This window comes from Malaclemys terrapin, chromosome 1, assembly GCF_027887155.1.
Source record: "Malaclemys terrapin pileata isolate rMalTer1 chromosome 1, rMalTer1.hap1, whole genome shotgun sequence".
Classification (NCBI taxonomy): Eukaryota; Metazoa; Chordata; order Testudines; family Emydidae; genus Malaclemys; species Malaclemys terrapin.
In genome coordinates, this window is record NC_071505.1 from 80,242,227 (window position 1) to 80,258,569 (window position 16,343).

The window sequence follows — 16,343 nt, forward strand, 5'->3', positions numbered from 1 at the left end:
TTACCTTTGTAACTGAATCTCATGCAGAGCTCTATTAATGGAATATCAAATTGCACAACCCTTGTACTAGCCCAGTCGAGATTTGGAAGTGCCCAGATTTAACTTAAAAGGCTCTGATTGTCTTCTGGTGGAATTTGACCATGACCTTGAAGTCTTACTGATCAGTGTATTTCACATGCCTGAATCTCCTAAAATCTCATAGCTGTTCTTACCTCTAGGGATAGTAGTAATGTTGGTATCTGAAATACGGATATAGGAGAGCTTCTTCATTCCTTGAAAGGCTCCATTTTCAACCCCTGAGCTCTTGAGTGGGTTGGTGCCCAGTTCTGCAAACAAAACATGTTTGTGAACTGTCCTGTAGTTTACATTTATAAGTATTAAACAAAAGAGCATTTTTTCTTTCAGTGAATCATGGATAATTTGGCCAATTGCTGTAGACTATCAAGACTCTTCTTGGCTTACCCATGTGAAAGATATTTCAAGTACAGTGGGTTAAGAGTAATATCTAGAAAATATATACTCCATCAAGTTACTTTAGCAAAAATCTCTTATGATGCATACCTATGACAATCATACTATTCAGTCCATTAAAGACAGCTTTCCTCAGCTTGGTGATCTCATTCTCATGGGCACGGAGCTCCTGAAGGCTTTTAGGCATATTTTCTGGAAGTTCCTTCAGGTTATTCTTGGAAAGGTAAAGTCTCTCCAGTTTCTTCAGTGGAGCAAAAGCTGTAGGGCTGATCTTGCTTATCTTGTTGTTCACAAGGATCAATGCCTGTAAAATAATAAAGCAGGAGATTTTGTTACCTCCATTGTGGGCATAAATTTAGGGTGAAGTTGCATTAAGATTGAAGAATTAAAAAAAAACCCACTGATTCGCTGTGTTGAAATGCAGTGCAAAATTTCAAAAAATCAGAATAACACATATTAGCACAAGACAAATAACTACAAAAATACCTACACAACTACTTATGGTCAAATCCTGCTCTAAGGTGCATGTGCAGCTCCCATTGGTGTCCATAAGAATCATGTCTACCTCCAAGGACAAAACATAATCCTTTCATTTGACACCAGTGAGAAGAGGCAACTCACATAAACATAACTGCATCACCATCTCAGTCTCTGTAGTAATAACAACAATAGGCCAAATTGTGTCACTTAGGGCTCCCTGGATGTGATGGGGATGGGAATAGGAGAGGGGAGTAATTTGCAATACCTATTTTGGGTTGCAGTATTTTGCCTCTACCACCATGCAGCCAGCCAATTCTCCCCACATTCTACCCAGTCTCTCCAAGGAAGAAAATCTGTGATGACTGCATAAGGAAAGGGCACAATCTAGCCTACTAATAACATATGACTTTATAACTATCCTTTGGGTCTTCCAGTCTGTACTTGTTAGTTTTTTGTCTGACTTAAATCACAAATCACATAGCGTGGCCCTTGAAGTCAATGGGATTACTCACATCTGTAAGGACAGCTCACTTTAGTAACAATTGCATGATCAGCATTTTGGTTTGTAAATCCAATAGTTCAGGGATCATGTCTTAATTTGTAACCCTCACAGCACTGATCACACTGTTGTTGTTTAACAAACAATAATGTAATAAATAGACAAGAAGTTCCTATGCCAATCATTAATGTGAGGACTGTAATAAATCTAAGATAAGGAGTGTTATATGTTACAGTGAATCCACATGAGGTTCCTTCCGTCTTTTCACCCATTTATTTATGCACCTCACATAGTGTTATGAAGCTAAGTGAATTAATGGTTGTACAATGCCTTGAGAGTACCGGATAGAAAGTGTTATGTACATGTAAAGTATCATTATTTTTATATTTATTAGCAGAGCACAGTTCTAGGGCATTCTTGTTCACTTACTGCACTATATTATTTGTAGGAATGCAAAAAAAACCCAGATGCCTTCACTCCACATGTTTTGATAGCCCACGTATTTTGGTCCCATTCCAGTATATTTCTCACCAATTCTTAATCCTCCCATAATTAAACTTCTGTCAGTTACCAGTATATCTAATGGGGAAAAGCTGAACGTTTGAGTCTTTCATCAATCAGTTATGCAATAAATAAGTGCCCGAAAGGATATAAGTGTCTGTGGCCGCAACCTCTTCTGAGTGAAAATGGAAAGGTGAGAGGAGAAAAGTGGAATGATAGTTTTGAACAGTGTGTATATGTGTGTGGGCACTGTATATTTTTCCCTAATGTATTCCCCTTTCAAATTCACCCTAAGTAAATCAAGTAGTATATTTTACAAATGGCTCCACAGAGTACACACATAGCTGTATATATCTGCTTTTAATTTTGTGTACTAGCCAACAGCATCCAGATTGTTGGGAGGAGGTCACTCATAGTTCAACAGACTAGTTCACTGGCAATAATTGTTGCCCAAAATAATTTTAATGGTCATATCGAAGATAGGGTCATAATTCTTACTTACTCTCTTGACACTGATAAGTCATAAGAACTGCAAGTAGAACAGGCCAATGTTCTGTCTAATGCAAAGACCTTTCTCTGAAAATAACCTGTGTCACAATTTTTGAAGGACGCTGTAAACCCCATCCCCAGCATAATGCAGCTAGCCACACAATATTAGCACCAGGGGAACAACACTTCTTGACATCAGCTAGTGGTGAATATTATGCCTTGAATCATGAGGATTTAATGCCCTTTATCATTTTTAATGTAACCAGAGTAACTACAAGGGTTATTGCGAGTAATGTACATTTTTTGTTGATTTTTACCAATGGTGATATTTGTATAAGCACCTAAGTGTCGTAGGCACCTAACTCCCATTGACATTCAGTGGAAATTAGGCTCCTAAGGCACACCAAGACTACATTTACACTACACACCCACTGGTACGTGTGGCTACATACTGCAGTGACGAGCAGGCCGAGTACATGCTGTGATGTGTAGTACATGCCAGTGAAAGACTCCAGCAGCGGGGAGGCAGGGCGGAATGGCTTCGGCAGCTCCCCACTGATGAATCTTTTCCCAGCTGACATCCTACTGCCAGAGCATTTCCCTGTGGTGGGGAAAGGCGCCAGCTGTGGGGAGCTGTTGGAATTCTTCCCAGCTGCCTCCCCTCTGGCAGAGCCTTTCCCTATTGGGGGAATCTTTTCCTGAGGAGGGGAAAGGCTCCAGCAATGAGGAGGCAGCAGGAGACTACACTGCTAAAAATAGTGTGGACAAGGAGGCAGAGCTTGGGCAAGTAGAGAGCCACGTAGGGCATGTACTCAAGTATATACCCAACCCCGTCAGGCATGTCTTTATGGTACTTATTGAAGCTGTGCCTCACAGTCAACATTGCTGTTTAAACCCATGCAAGGGGGGCTATGCAGGGATGTACACCAGTGGTCTCCAAAGTGGGGTGCGCGCGCCCCAGGGGGTGCGCAAGAGGATCTTTTGGGGTGCGCTGCAGGAGGAGTGCCACCGGAGCAGCTCCGCTTCGGCAGTTCAGGGGGCTTTTTTTTTTTTTTTGCTTTGGGAGTTAGGGCGGGAGTCCGAGCAGCTTTTTTTATTATTATTTTTGCTTGGGGCAGCAAAAATAGTAGAGCCAGCCCTGCATGAGTGCTCAAAAATGTTTTACTGATAGGGGTGCACGATCAAAAAAGTGTGGAGACCACTGATGTATGCTACCTGTCGCTGCAAGAAGGGTACGGTGGAGATGTACCCCTAGGTGCTTTTTTAAAAGTTTATCCGAAGTCCTACCTTACATTAGTGAGTAACATGTATTAACTAAAAAATTCATTCAAATATTTCTTTTAATCTGTTTTAAGTTTGCTGCCCTTTACTTAAATTATATCCTTATCAGCTTCTTTAAAATTCCTTGTTAGTGTCTTGGAAGTAGTTTTGGCCAGAATTAAACAGGCACAGTAACTCTCTTTATCCCAGATCTTAACTATCTAGTTGATATTAGTAGAATCTGTAGAGCCCCTAGGAGCAGAACTTTTAGTAATGGCTCTAGTCAAAATTGCTTCGGCCGAACTGTGTTCTACTTACGAAAATTATGTGCTGAGTATGACAATGTTCTATTTGGGAAATTTCTGCAAACTTTCACAAAATCTGCTCAGTTTTCAAATCAGGCTGGTTATAAAAAGGCACTTTTTACAAAGATTTACGTTGTGGGAAAGAAGATGGGTGTTGTGAAAGTTATATTCCATATGCCAGTAGTTCTTAACCTTTTCTCTACCATGACTTTGCCCCTCATCTCATAGACTCATAGACTTTAAGGCCAGAAGGGACCATTAATATTAGGTAGACTGGTCTCCTTCACATTGCAGGTCACAGAACCTTAACCACCTACTCCTGTAATAGACCCATAACCCCTGGCTGAGTTACTGGAGTCATCAAATCATGATTTAAAGACTAGATAGTACCCCCCATTTAACAATAAGGGAAGGGAAAGGTAGGGTGGTTATCACCCCCTGACAGCCGGGTGAGCACCCCAATTGAAGATCCCTGCCTTTGGCATTTAACATATTTTTATGTTATTTTTTTGATATAGTTATTTTTCACTATATCATGCAGCACAGAATCTGCAACAGAAGCTTTGGCGTGCCTCAGAGCAACAACAATTTCTAAGATTAAGATACCTGTACAGCACCTAGCAATGTCATAACCATGTGTTCTTCTCCATGTCACAATAACTCTATTATATATGGTACTCAGAGAAAAAGAACTAATTAGCCTTGGAGTGATAATGTTGACTTTTCTCTGAATGTGTCTCATATGGTGTCATAACTATAAAGGGAAGGGTAATAGCTGTCCTGTGTACAGTACTATAAATCCCTTCTGGCCAGAGACTCCAAAATCCTTTTCCCTGTAAAGGGTTAAGAAGCTCAGGTAACCTGGCTGGCATCTGACCTAAAGGACCAATAAGGGGACAAGATACTTTCAAATTTTGGGGGGGGAAGGTTTTTGTTTGTGTTCTTTGTTTGGGAGTGTGTTCGTTCTCGGGGACTGAGAGGGACCAGACATTAATCCAGGTTCTCCACATCTTTCTAAACAAGCCTCTCCTATTTTAAACTTGTAAGTAAATAGCCAGGCAAGGCGTGTTAGTTTTCCTTTGTTTTTTTTAACTTGTAAATGTACCTTTTACTAGAGTGTTTCTCTTTGTTTGCTGTACTTTAAACCTGAGACTAGAGGGGAGTCCTCTGAGCTCTTTAAGTTTGATTACCCTGTAAGGTTGATTTCCATACTGATTTTACAGAGATGATTTTTACCTTTTTCTTTAATTAAAAACCTTCTTTTTAAGAACCTGATTGATTTTTTCCTTGTTTTAGATCCAAAGGGGTTTTGGATCTTGATTCACCAGGAGTTGGTGGGAGGAAGGAGGGGAATGGTTAATTTCCCCTTGTTTTAAATCCAAGGGGTTGGATTTGTTTTCACCAGGGATTTGGTGAAGGTTTTTCAAGGTTTCCCAGGGAGGGAATCCATTGAAAATGGTGGCAGCCGAACCAGAGCTAAGCTGGTAATTAAGCTTAGAAGTTTTTATGCAGGCCCCTACATTTGTACCCTAAAGTTCAAAGTGGGGATCTCAGTCTTGACATGGTGGATAGCGATGGGATCATTTTAAACCCAAAAGCCAGTGAGATTTTTTTTCCTTCTAGCTGCTTGGAAAGCCGAGCTGGAAGTAGATAGATGCATATCTTATCTCTCCTTGCCTGAAGGCAGAGGTGTTAAGTTTTTTTAACAGGTCCTTTGTTAAGAGAAGGGTTCAATTAGCAAACTTGACTGGTAAAAGGACTTTACAAGCTGAATTGTTTTTTTTTTCTTTTTACATCCTCGGGAGTAGCTAGTTAGAAAGTTTCTGTTAACTCAGCAGCAGCCAGAGCTGAGAGCTTCCCAGTTTCAGTCAACTGAAAAGGGGGTGACCCAGCACAAGAAAACAGGAAAATAACTATCAAAGAAGTAGCTAAAAAAATAGAACTGGCCAAACTAGAAGCAGAAGAAAATGAAAGAAAACATCAAAGACTGCTTCAATTAACAAAACTCAAGACAGAGCAGAGAGCAAGAGAAGAAAAAGCCAAAAAGGAGGCCCATGAAAGAGAGATGGAGCTGAAAAAAGCCAAAGAGAGGGCCCACAAAAAAGAGATGGAGCTGAAAAAAAAAGAGATGGAGGAGAAAGAAAAAGAAAGGAAACATGAACTGGAACTAGCAAAGGCTAAGCAAGTTTTCACCCCCATCCCTGTTCCTGAGCTGTCCACCAGGGCCCCGTCTGTGTTACCGGAGACCCAGACAAAGGTGGTGGAACTGGATCCCCTGCCAATGACTGCAACAGCCGTAGTGGATCCAATCCCAGAGACCCAGCCAAAGCCAGTCCCAGAACCGGAACTGGCAACGCAACCAGCACCAGAACCATTGCCAGCACGGAGTCCAGTGCTTGCAAACCCGTCTACAACTCCAACGCCAGAGGGCACCAGCGAGCCTGAACTGGCAGAAGCAGCAGATAACCCTACCCAAGAGGCTCAGCCAGAGCCTGAGATACCACATAGTGCACCAGCGGACAGCGGTTCACAGTCAATGGAAACAGCCCCAGCACCTGCATCGCTTCCAGAGGGACCAAGCCCCAGTCCACAGTCCAAGGAGGAACTGATGTCTCCAGCATCAAGGGAACAGTTCCAGGCCGAGCAGGAAGCAGATGACAGCCTTCAGAAAGCTTGGGCGGCGGCGCGGAGCACCCCACCGCCTCTCAGCTCTTCTAACCGATCCCGGTTTGTTGTAGAACAAGGACTTTTATACAAGGAGACTCTTTCTGGTGGGCACCAGGAAGACTGGCATCCTCAAAGGCAGTTGGTAGTTCCCACTAAGTATCGGGTAAAGCTCTTGAGCTTAGCCCATGATCATCCCAGTGGCCATTCTGGGGTGAACAGAACCAAAGACCGGTTGGGGAAGTCCTTCCACTGGGAGGGAATGGGCAAGGACGTTGCTAATTATGTCCGGTCTTGTGAGGTGTGCCAACGAGTGGGAAAACCCCAAGACCAGGTTAAAGCCCCTCTCCAGCCACTACCCATAATTGAGGTCCCATTTCAGCGCGTAGCTGTGGATATTCTGGGTCCTTTCCCAAAGAAGACACCCAGAGGAAAGCAGTACGTACTGACTTTCATGGATTTTGCTACCCGATGGCCGGAAGCAGTACCCTTAAGCAACACCAGGGCTAAAGGTGTGTGCCAGGCATTAACAAACATTTTTGCCAGGGTAGGTTGGCCCTCCGACATCCTTACAGGTTCGGGAACTAACTTCCTGGCAGGAACCATGGAAAACCTGTGGGAAGCTCATGGGGTGAATCACTTGGTTGCCACCCCTTACCACCATGAAACCAATGGCCTGGTGGAGAGGTTTAATGGAACTTTGGGGGCCATAATACGTAAATTTGTAAATAAACACTCCAATGATTGGGACCTAGTGTTGCAGCAGTTGCTTTTTGCCTACAGGGCTGTACCACATCCCAGTTTAGGGTTTTCACCATTTGAACTTGTGTATGGCCGTAAGGTTAAGGGGCCATTACAGTTGGTGAAGCAACAATGGGAGGGGTTTACGCCTTCTCCAGGAACAAACATTCTAGACTTTGTAAGCAACCTACAAAACACCCTCCGACATTCTTTGGCCCTTGCTAAAAAAACCTAAAGAATGCTCAGGAAGAGCAAAAGGCCTGGTATGATAAACATTCCAGAGAACGGTCCTTCAAAGTAGGAGACCAAGTCATGGTCTTAAAGGCAATCCAGGCCCATAAAATGGAAGCGTCGTGGGAAGGACCATTCACGGTCCAGGAGCGCCTAGAAGCTGTTAACTATCTCATAGCCTCCCCCGCCTCCAACATAAAGCCTAAAGTATACCATGTTAATTCTCTTAAGCCCTTTTATTCCAGAGAATTAAACGTTTGCCAGTTTACAGCCCAGAAAACAGATGACGCGGAGTGGCCTGAAGGTGTCTACTACGAAGGAAAAAAGGATGGTGGCGTGGAAGAGGTGAACCTCTCCATGACCCTTGGACGTCTGCAGCGACAGCAGATCAAGGAGCTGTGCACAAGCTTTGCACCAATTTTCTCAGCCACTCCAGGATGGACCGAACGGGCATACCACTCCATTGACACAGGTAATGCTCACCCTATTAGAACCCCACCCTACCGGGAGTCACCTCATGCCAAAACTGCTATACAAAGGGAGATAAAACATATTGTTAGTTTTTATATAATCAGTAGTATGTCTAAAGGTACATGTGTCTTATTAACTCTGGAACCAAACATCCAACACTATCTGTGATTTGGGGGGCGTGTCATAACTATAAAGGGAAGGGTAATAGCTGTCCTGTGTACAGTACTATAAATCCCTCCTGGCCAGAGACTCCAAAATCCTTTTCCCTGTAAAGGGTTAAGAAGCTCAGGTAACCTGGCTGGCATCTGACCTAAAGGACCAATAAGGGGACAAGATACTTTCAAATCTTGGGGGGGGAAGGTTTTTGTTTGTGTTCTTTGTTTGGGAGTGTGTTCGTTCTCGGGGACTGAGAGGGACCAGACATCAATCCAGGTTCTCCACATCTTTCTAAACAAGCCTCTCCTATTTCAAACTTGTAAGTAAATAGCCAGGCAAGGCGTGTTAGTTTTCCTTTGTTTTTCTCAACTTGTAAATGTACCTTTTACTAGAGTGTTTCTCTTTGTTTGCTGTACTTTAAACCTGAGACTAGAGGGGAGTCCTCTGAGCTCTTTAAGTTTGATTACCCTGTAAGGTTGATTTCCATACTGATTTTACAGAGATGATTTTTACCTTTTTCTTTAATTAAAAACCTTCTTTTTAAGAACCTGATTGATTTTTTCCTTGTTTTAGATCCAAAGGGGTTTTGGATCTTGATTCACCAGGAGTTGGTGGGAGGAAGGAGGGGAATGGTTAATTTCCCCTTGTTTTAAATCCAAGGGGTTGGATTTGTTTTCACCAGGGATTTGGTAAAGGTTTTTCAAGGTTTCCCAGGGAGGGAATCCATTGAAAATGGTGGCAGCCAAACCAGAGCTAAGCTGGTAATTAAGCTTAGAAGTTTTTATGCAGGCCCCTACATTTGTACCCTAAAGTTCAAAGTGGGGATCTCAGTCCTGACATATGGTTTACTTGTAACAAAGTTAAAAAAAAACCCAACAACCTAGTGAGAGTTTAGGGGCCAGTGAAAACATGAACTGAAGGAGAAAAGCCGAGGGAAAACATCTGCAGGCAGCGCGAATGGGGAGGGAGATGATGTCCAAACACACACCACGTGGGTCAACTAGCCTGAAAAAGAATCAACCTCACAATGGGGGATTATATCCATTTAGTTCAAAAACAATCACAAATGCACTCTGCTGTTTTGTGCAGAATCAAAAATGCTAGAAGGAAGATGGGTACACTTCAGATTTCATGACAAGGTGCTGAAAATGTCTGACTCTGGTTTACTCTAGCCTAGCATGGAGCCACTTGGAAGAAAAAAGAAAGGTAACAGATTAGTGCAATACTTAAACAAGGTTGAGGTATTGATGGTTATGTGAGATCTGTGTGAGACTCACTTTCTATTGCTGGTCTGAAAGAAAGATAAATCTTAAACATACACACACAAATTAGAAAAAAAGTTGGCGCATACAATTACTTTTCCATAATGCCCAGTTTGAGCAGTGGATTGGCATGGACATTGGGATACCTAAGCACAGATCATCAATAGTGCAGAAAGGAGTCAGGGGGAGAAGAGAAAATAAAGAGGAACAACTAAAGCTTGGTATCATAGACACTTCCAAGATAGAATTATCTTTCCTCAAAGCCCATTTAACTGTGGCTGACAATTAATAACAGTTCTCTGTATAAGTCACAAAGTGTGCTTCCATCACCATCTTCCTTATATAAGTCCCTTTTCCCTTTTAGTGGCCCATGGTATGTGCAGGAGATAATGTTGTCTTTCACCGCAGGCACAGATTACTAACTAGGAAAGGGGGTAACATTACTTCAGGAGTTGATAATAAACAGGCACCTTTTTGAGTGCATTATTTCCTTAGGGCCAAATTCTTATCGTGCCTTCACTTTATGTACGGGGATTTTCAGGTGCAAATAGGATAATAAGGTCAACAGTTACTGAGTCTGTGTTATTTGCAAATTTTACATGTAAACAAAATGGAGGCTGGATGGTGACAATCCAGCTATAATTATAATATGTAAAGCCTCTCATTGTTTCTTCTTTCTAATGCTCAGCTAGAAACAGATTGATTTCTTGTCCAATAGCAGACTTCAATAGGAAGCAATGCTATTATCAATGCTAATATGGATGTTGTGAGTTGCAATGTCCGATAGTGGATCAAAAAAACACAATATTTTCAATATCTGTATGATGTTTCTCTAAATGTAGTCACAGCTAAATGAATCATTCATAATGACTCTTTCCACTGAAACAAGAAAAAGAAAGCAAACCTAAAATGAGTAAAAATGGAGCATATGCTTTCAATTGAACTGACATGTAAACCTCTAGCATCTCCCATGACTTCATTAGAGTTTTGCTGGATTCTCACCTCAACCACTGAGAGAACAAGCAATCCCATAAAGTTTTTTATTTTAAACTTCCATTTTCTTTGTTTTATGGGTGATAGTGTAAATTACATTTCTGCTCACTTTAGGGTCCCTGGACACTGCCACAGTGGTGTAACAACAATGAGGGGTCCAGTGGCACCTGAAAGATTAAGATTTATTTGGGCATAAGCTTCAGATGCATCTGAAGAAGTGGGGGGTTTTACCCATGGAAGCTTATGTCCAAATAAATCTGTTAGTCTTTAAGGTGCCACCGGACTCCTCGTTCTTTTTGTGGATACAGACTAAAACGACTACCCCTCTGATACTTGGCACCATGCAAAGTGTGTAAAGGGGCTTATGTGTAAATGAAAATCAGTCCCTCCAACTTTTATAGCAAAGTTAATTGGTTCTGACAAAGCACAGAAATAAAACAAAGAGAATGACTCAGCTATCCTATCTATTAGCAATGTTGTGGAAAGATTTATTATTATTATTTTATTATTTATTTATTTATTGGCATTATCGTCGTTCTAGGTGTGGTACAAAAACAGAACAAAAAGAGCATTATTCTCATTTTTAAATATAGCTTAGGTCAGCGCATTGAGCAAAAATCACTATCTGAATGGGATAGATGCAGGATGAAATGTTGGCCCCATAGAAGTCAATAGGAGTTTTGCCATTGATGTCAACAGGGCTAGGAGTTTTATCTTAAGAGTTTGCAGCTCCAGAGCAAGAAGGCAGTGGTTAAGATTTCAAAATATGGACTAGCAAACTACACACATATGATGCGACAACAATGTAGAAACTACCACCTCAGAGACTCTCTTTGTTATTCACTAAAATTAGGAGTGAATTGTAAAAAGTTCTTCAAATTATAATTAGCCATAATAAATGATAATATAATATTATTCATAGCTGTTTTTGCCAGCCGATGATGGTATCCTTATCTGATGTTAAATCTCTAACACATTCTTAGGGGACTTACAAGTAAAAGCAGTTTTTTTAATTGATGAAAGTTCTTTAATTTGCTAAGCAATTTATTAGATTACGCCTCTACCTCGATATAACACTGTCCTCGGGAGCCAAAAAATCTTATTGCATTATAGGTGAAACCGCGTTATATCAAACTTGCTTTGATACACCGGAGTGCGCAGCCCCGCCCCCCCAGAGCACTGCTTTACCACGTTATATCCGAATTCGCGTTATATCGGGTTGCATTATATCGAGGTAGAGGTGTATTGCATTATGATGGTGCCTAGATGCAATATTGCCAACTCCAAGCACACAAAACTCATGATTCAGGCACCAAAAAAATCATGAGATATGGCTTCAACATCATGAGGTTTTTTTAAAAATTAATAATATTGGAGTTGTATTTATCTAACTTCTGTCTTTTAAGTCTTTAGGTCACACTCGGGTCACATTTTCAAACTTTTCTTCACAACCTTTTTTTGAATGAATGCTGAGATCCTCACTTAATGCCATCTCTCCAGAAGCTGAGGCTTTAAGAAAAGTAACAAATATGCCTAGACTTGTGATAAAATTGCAAGAGTTGGCAACTCTGGAGCAGCCAACCAAGAACAGTGCCCCATTGTTTTAGGCACTGTACAATCAGAACAGGAGACAGCCCTGCCCCAAACAGCTTGCATTCTAAATAGAGATGGTTGCCTCATGCAGTAGTCTGCATGGGACTGTGGCTTTGCTTAGGCCTTGGAACAATGTAGCTTGTGACTGTAGTGTATATGAGTCCTTACTATATAGTAAATGCAGTGTACCAACACCATTTGAAAACCACACTATAAAGTGTAAGGCATGAGCCAGTCAAATATCAGTATCAGAGGGGTAGCCGTGTTAGTCTGAATCTGTAAAAAGCAACAGAGGATCCTGTGGCACCTTTAAGACTAACAGAAGTATTGGGAGCATAAGCTTTCATGGGTAAGAACCTCACTTCTTCAGATGCAAGAAGTGAGGTTCTTACCCACGAAAGCTTATGCTCCCAATGCTTCTGTTAGTCTCAAAGGTGCCACAGGACCCCCTGTTGCTAAAATATCAGTATTTCCCAGGCATCACAGTTAGAGAAATATCTGTGCTATATAACTTATTGATGATCCACAAGCTGTACAGAGGTATGTCATCACCATAATCTCTGAGATACACTTCGACAGGTAGATGGTTTTTTTAATAAGACCCTTAGAAATATTTAATTGTAGCAGGTGAAAATCTATAACTAGAAAATCTAAACGGCCCAGCAAAGGTGAGGAGCAATGCTTACTGGGCGTAACGATGCTGACTACTCAAGCTGGCACATTATACAACTAATTTGGTTTTTTTCAGGAAGGATAACAAAGTTCTCCCTCTTTTATATTAATAGCTAATTATGAACATAAAAATAACTCAATTTAAGGTAATTTTTAGTATTAGTTTTATGTTTTTTTTTCTTTTGGTGCCCAAATGTGTTTTGGGGGCTCTCAGAATTAAAGGGAAGACATAATCTTTCCTTGAAGAGTTTACAAATTAAATTAGACATGTGGGAACAAGGGGGAAACAAGAAAATAAAGGTGGTTTTACAAGAAAACATGGGACATCAATAAGATGACAGAAACAATGAGGAGTCCTTGTGTCACCTTAGAGACTAACAAATTTATTTGGGCATAAGCTTTCATGGGCTATAACCCACTTCATCAGATGCATGGAGTGAAAAATACAGTAGGCAGGTATAAATATATAGCACATGAAAAGATAGGAGTTGCCTTACCAAGTGAGGGGTCAGTGCTAACAAGGCCAATTCAATCAGGGTGGATGTGGCCCATTCCCAACAGTTGACAAGAATGTGTGAGGGAAAATTATTTTTTGTAGTGCTAACGAGGCCAATTCAATCAGGGTGGATGTGGCCCATTCCCAACAGTTGATAAGAAGGTGTGAGTATCAACAGAGGGAAAATTACTTTTTGTAGTGACCCAGAACTGCAGAGCTAGAATTAATTTACAAATTTGACACCATCAAATTAGGCCTGAATAAAGACTGGGAATGGTTGGGTCACTACAAAAAGTAATTTTCCCTCTGTTGATACTCCTCGTTGTTTTTGCTGATACAGACTAACACAGGTACCCCTCTGAAATAAGATGACAGAGTTATTCACTGGGGATTAATGCACAGCATAATGTTTAACAAAGATGGTGGGTAAAATCCTGACCGTATTGATGTCAATGGGGCCAAGATTTTATCTAGTGATTTTTTTCTCTTTATTAAATGGATATCTCTGTTGGTTTATTTTATGTAGGCATCATGGCAGAAGTGTAATAAAGAAATAGTAAGAAAGAACTTGAATGAGAAGATGGAGGGGGTCTTGTAGAGCGCTTCAGTAAGGCCTTGATCCAGCAAAGCACATAAGCACATGTTCTGTGAGGAATATAAGCAGTCCCATAGATGGTGGTGTGGACAAATGGAGCATAGGTGGGGAAATGGACAAATAGGGCATCATGGCTGGCATTGTTAGCAAAGCAGAACAACTTGAAATGAAACTATGTTGGCTAAACAGGTGGAGAAAGAGTTACAAAGGGCCTTGAAGCTGATGACAAGAAACTCAAATTTGATGTGAAGAAGGGGGAGCCAGTTCAGTTATTCAAAGAGGGGCAGTGACGTGATCAGGCAAATAATATGATCTTAGCAGCAGCATTTCCTAACTTACTGAATGGGAAGCAAAGAGGGTATTGCTGCTTGATTGCACAGTATAAGTGTGAAGTATAGAAGATACAGCATTAACACGTCTCAAATTTCTTTCTCTAAATTACAGCTCTAAAATGCATCATCTCCTCCTCCCATTTTCACCAACCGTCAATTCATTATTCACTTACATGGAGATCCTTTAAGTTCTTGAAATCCCCTTCCTTTATTTCAGTGATTTTGTTGTTCTGTAAATCGAGCAGAGTTGTGTCTGGGGGAAGATCCCTTGGCACTTTATCCAGGCCTGTGGATGGAGAAGAGGAGAAGCAATCAGCTCCAAAAGCATTAACCAGCTTTGAAGAAGGGCCAGGATTTTTCTTGGCAACATTTAATTTTTCAGTAAACCAACCCTCTCTAGGATTAATTTTAATAGGAGGCTTTAAGCAAATTTTTTCCTAGAGTTTTTCTGTCCCCATCCAGTCAAAAGGGGCCATGCTTTTAATTTTGTCATGTCATGTCAAAATACATTTATTCGCATTTCCACTCCACCATTTTTAAGAATTTTTCAAAGCTATAATTCTCTACAGTGTAAGGGATTCAAATTTCACAAACGCTTTCTAATCCAATTAATTGCCCTGGCTTTAGTAAATTGCTTGAAGAGTCAGGTTAGCTGGATCAGGCCCTAGATTTCTGTCTGTTATTTTCACTGCATACATGGCTTCTGTGAACAGAAACCATTCCTACCACTTAGATTATGCTAGATTTTTAGAGGTAAAACTATGCTTAATTACAGTTACTTCAAGTAAATGAAATCTCCAATAAATGTTAGATGGGCCCAATCCTGCTCCCATTCAAGTAAAAGGCAAAAACTACCCTAGATTTTAATGGGCGAAAAAATCAGAACTTAATTTCAGAAGCTGCTAGTAGTTTTCATTTTCGCCTCTATCACTCCTATATTCAAACAAAATATCAAGGCTATTGAAGCTGAGAATGACTGAACAAATTTGCAGTAAAGTTGACAATATCTCAACTCCACTTTAACAAAACAAAACAAAAAAAGAAATTTTTCTTTAAACTGAAGCTACATCCAAGTTTTATAGAGAACAGATCTCTTGGTTTCAGGATGCCAAAATGTCAGAATGCAGGAATGCCAAAAAAACATCAGACAATGTAAATTAAAGACTCTCTTTGGGACCATTTTCTGAATAGCTGATATGTAGCTCCGATGAAGTAATGGAAATAAAATTACTTAGTGTTAAATATTACAAGCTTTACCCAGTTTTCCTTTTATACTGTGACTTAGTCTGATGAAAACCTCACAACAGATATAAAAGTTAACTATTTTCTTTCCTAACTATTGAGTCTGGTTTTAACAAAATGCAAAATATTGTACAAGAGAGGGCAGAGATAATTTATAAATACTAATAATATCTATGTATGCACAACTAACTGAAGTAGAACTGTGAACTTGTTTAGAACAAACATTCCATCAGTAATACTGTAAACTAATATAAAATATATGTGAAATCTCCTCAAAAAGGATTTGAATTTCTAAAAAAGGCTATTTTAGTTTGACCCAGTCCTGAGTTGTCTCTGAAAGGTCACTCTGTTGATACGTCTCTGATATGGTGTTCTCTGAAAGGTCACTCTGTTGGTATGTCTCTGATATGGTGATACATTCTGATTATTATGTTGTTTGCAAACTGATGAAGAACAATTTTTCTTTTCACGTTTTTTCTTTTAAAATAAAAAAAAAATACTCTGCAACATCAAGCCCCGATGCTGTAAACACGTAAGCACATGCTTAAAGTTAGTCATATGCATAAATGTTTGCAGGTTTGGAGCCTGTGTTTCTATCCTGAAATCCAGTTTCAGGTGAAAAGTCTTGTTTTTTTATATATGGAAGAATGCCTCTTTTGAGAGAGAGAGAGAGAGAGAGAGAGAGAGAGAGAGATTACTTTGATGAATTGTGGCAAACTATCAAAAGAGGCATTCCTTTGGTAATATATTTAATTGAGCTTTATAACAATCACTGTTATTTTAAAATGATTCTGTTTGCTAACTGCCAGCACTACCTGCCAAACTTTGGATAATGAGTGGCCATGCCTGAAACCAAGTAGAAAGAGATAATTTATGTAACCATTGTGGAG

General features: G+C 40.4%; 1 protein-coding gene across 1 annotated transcript in view; it reads right to left on the reverse strand.

Moving 5' to 3' along the window:
* Positions 1-16,343, reverse strand: part of DCN (decorin) — a 50,687-nt gene that overhangs the window by 10,681 nt on the left and 23,663 nt on the right. Inside the window, exons 3-5 of the mRNA XM_054027914.1 lie at positions 14,385-14,497; positions 562-775; positions 213-326 (exon numbers count right to left, since the gene is read on the reverse strand). Coding sequence (XP_053883889.1) covers positions 213-326; positions 562-775; positions 14,385-14,497 — 441 coding nt within the window. The remainder of the gene's footprint in view (positions 1-212; positions 327-561; positions 776-14,384; positions 14,498-16,343) is intronic.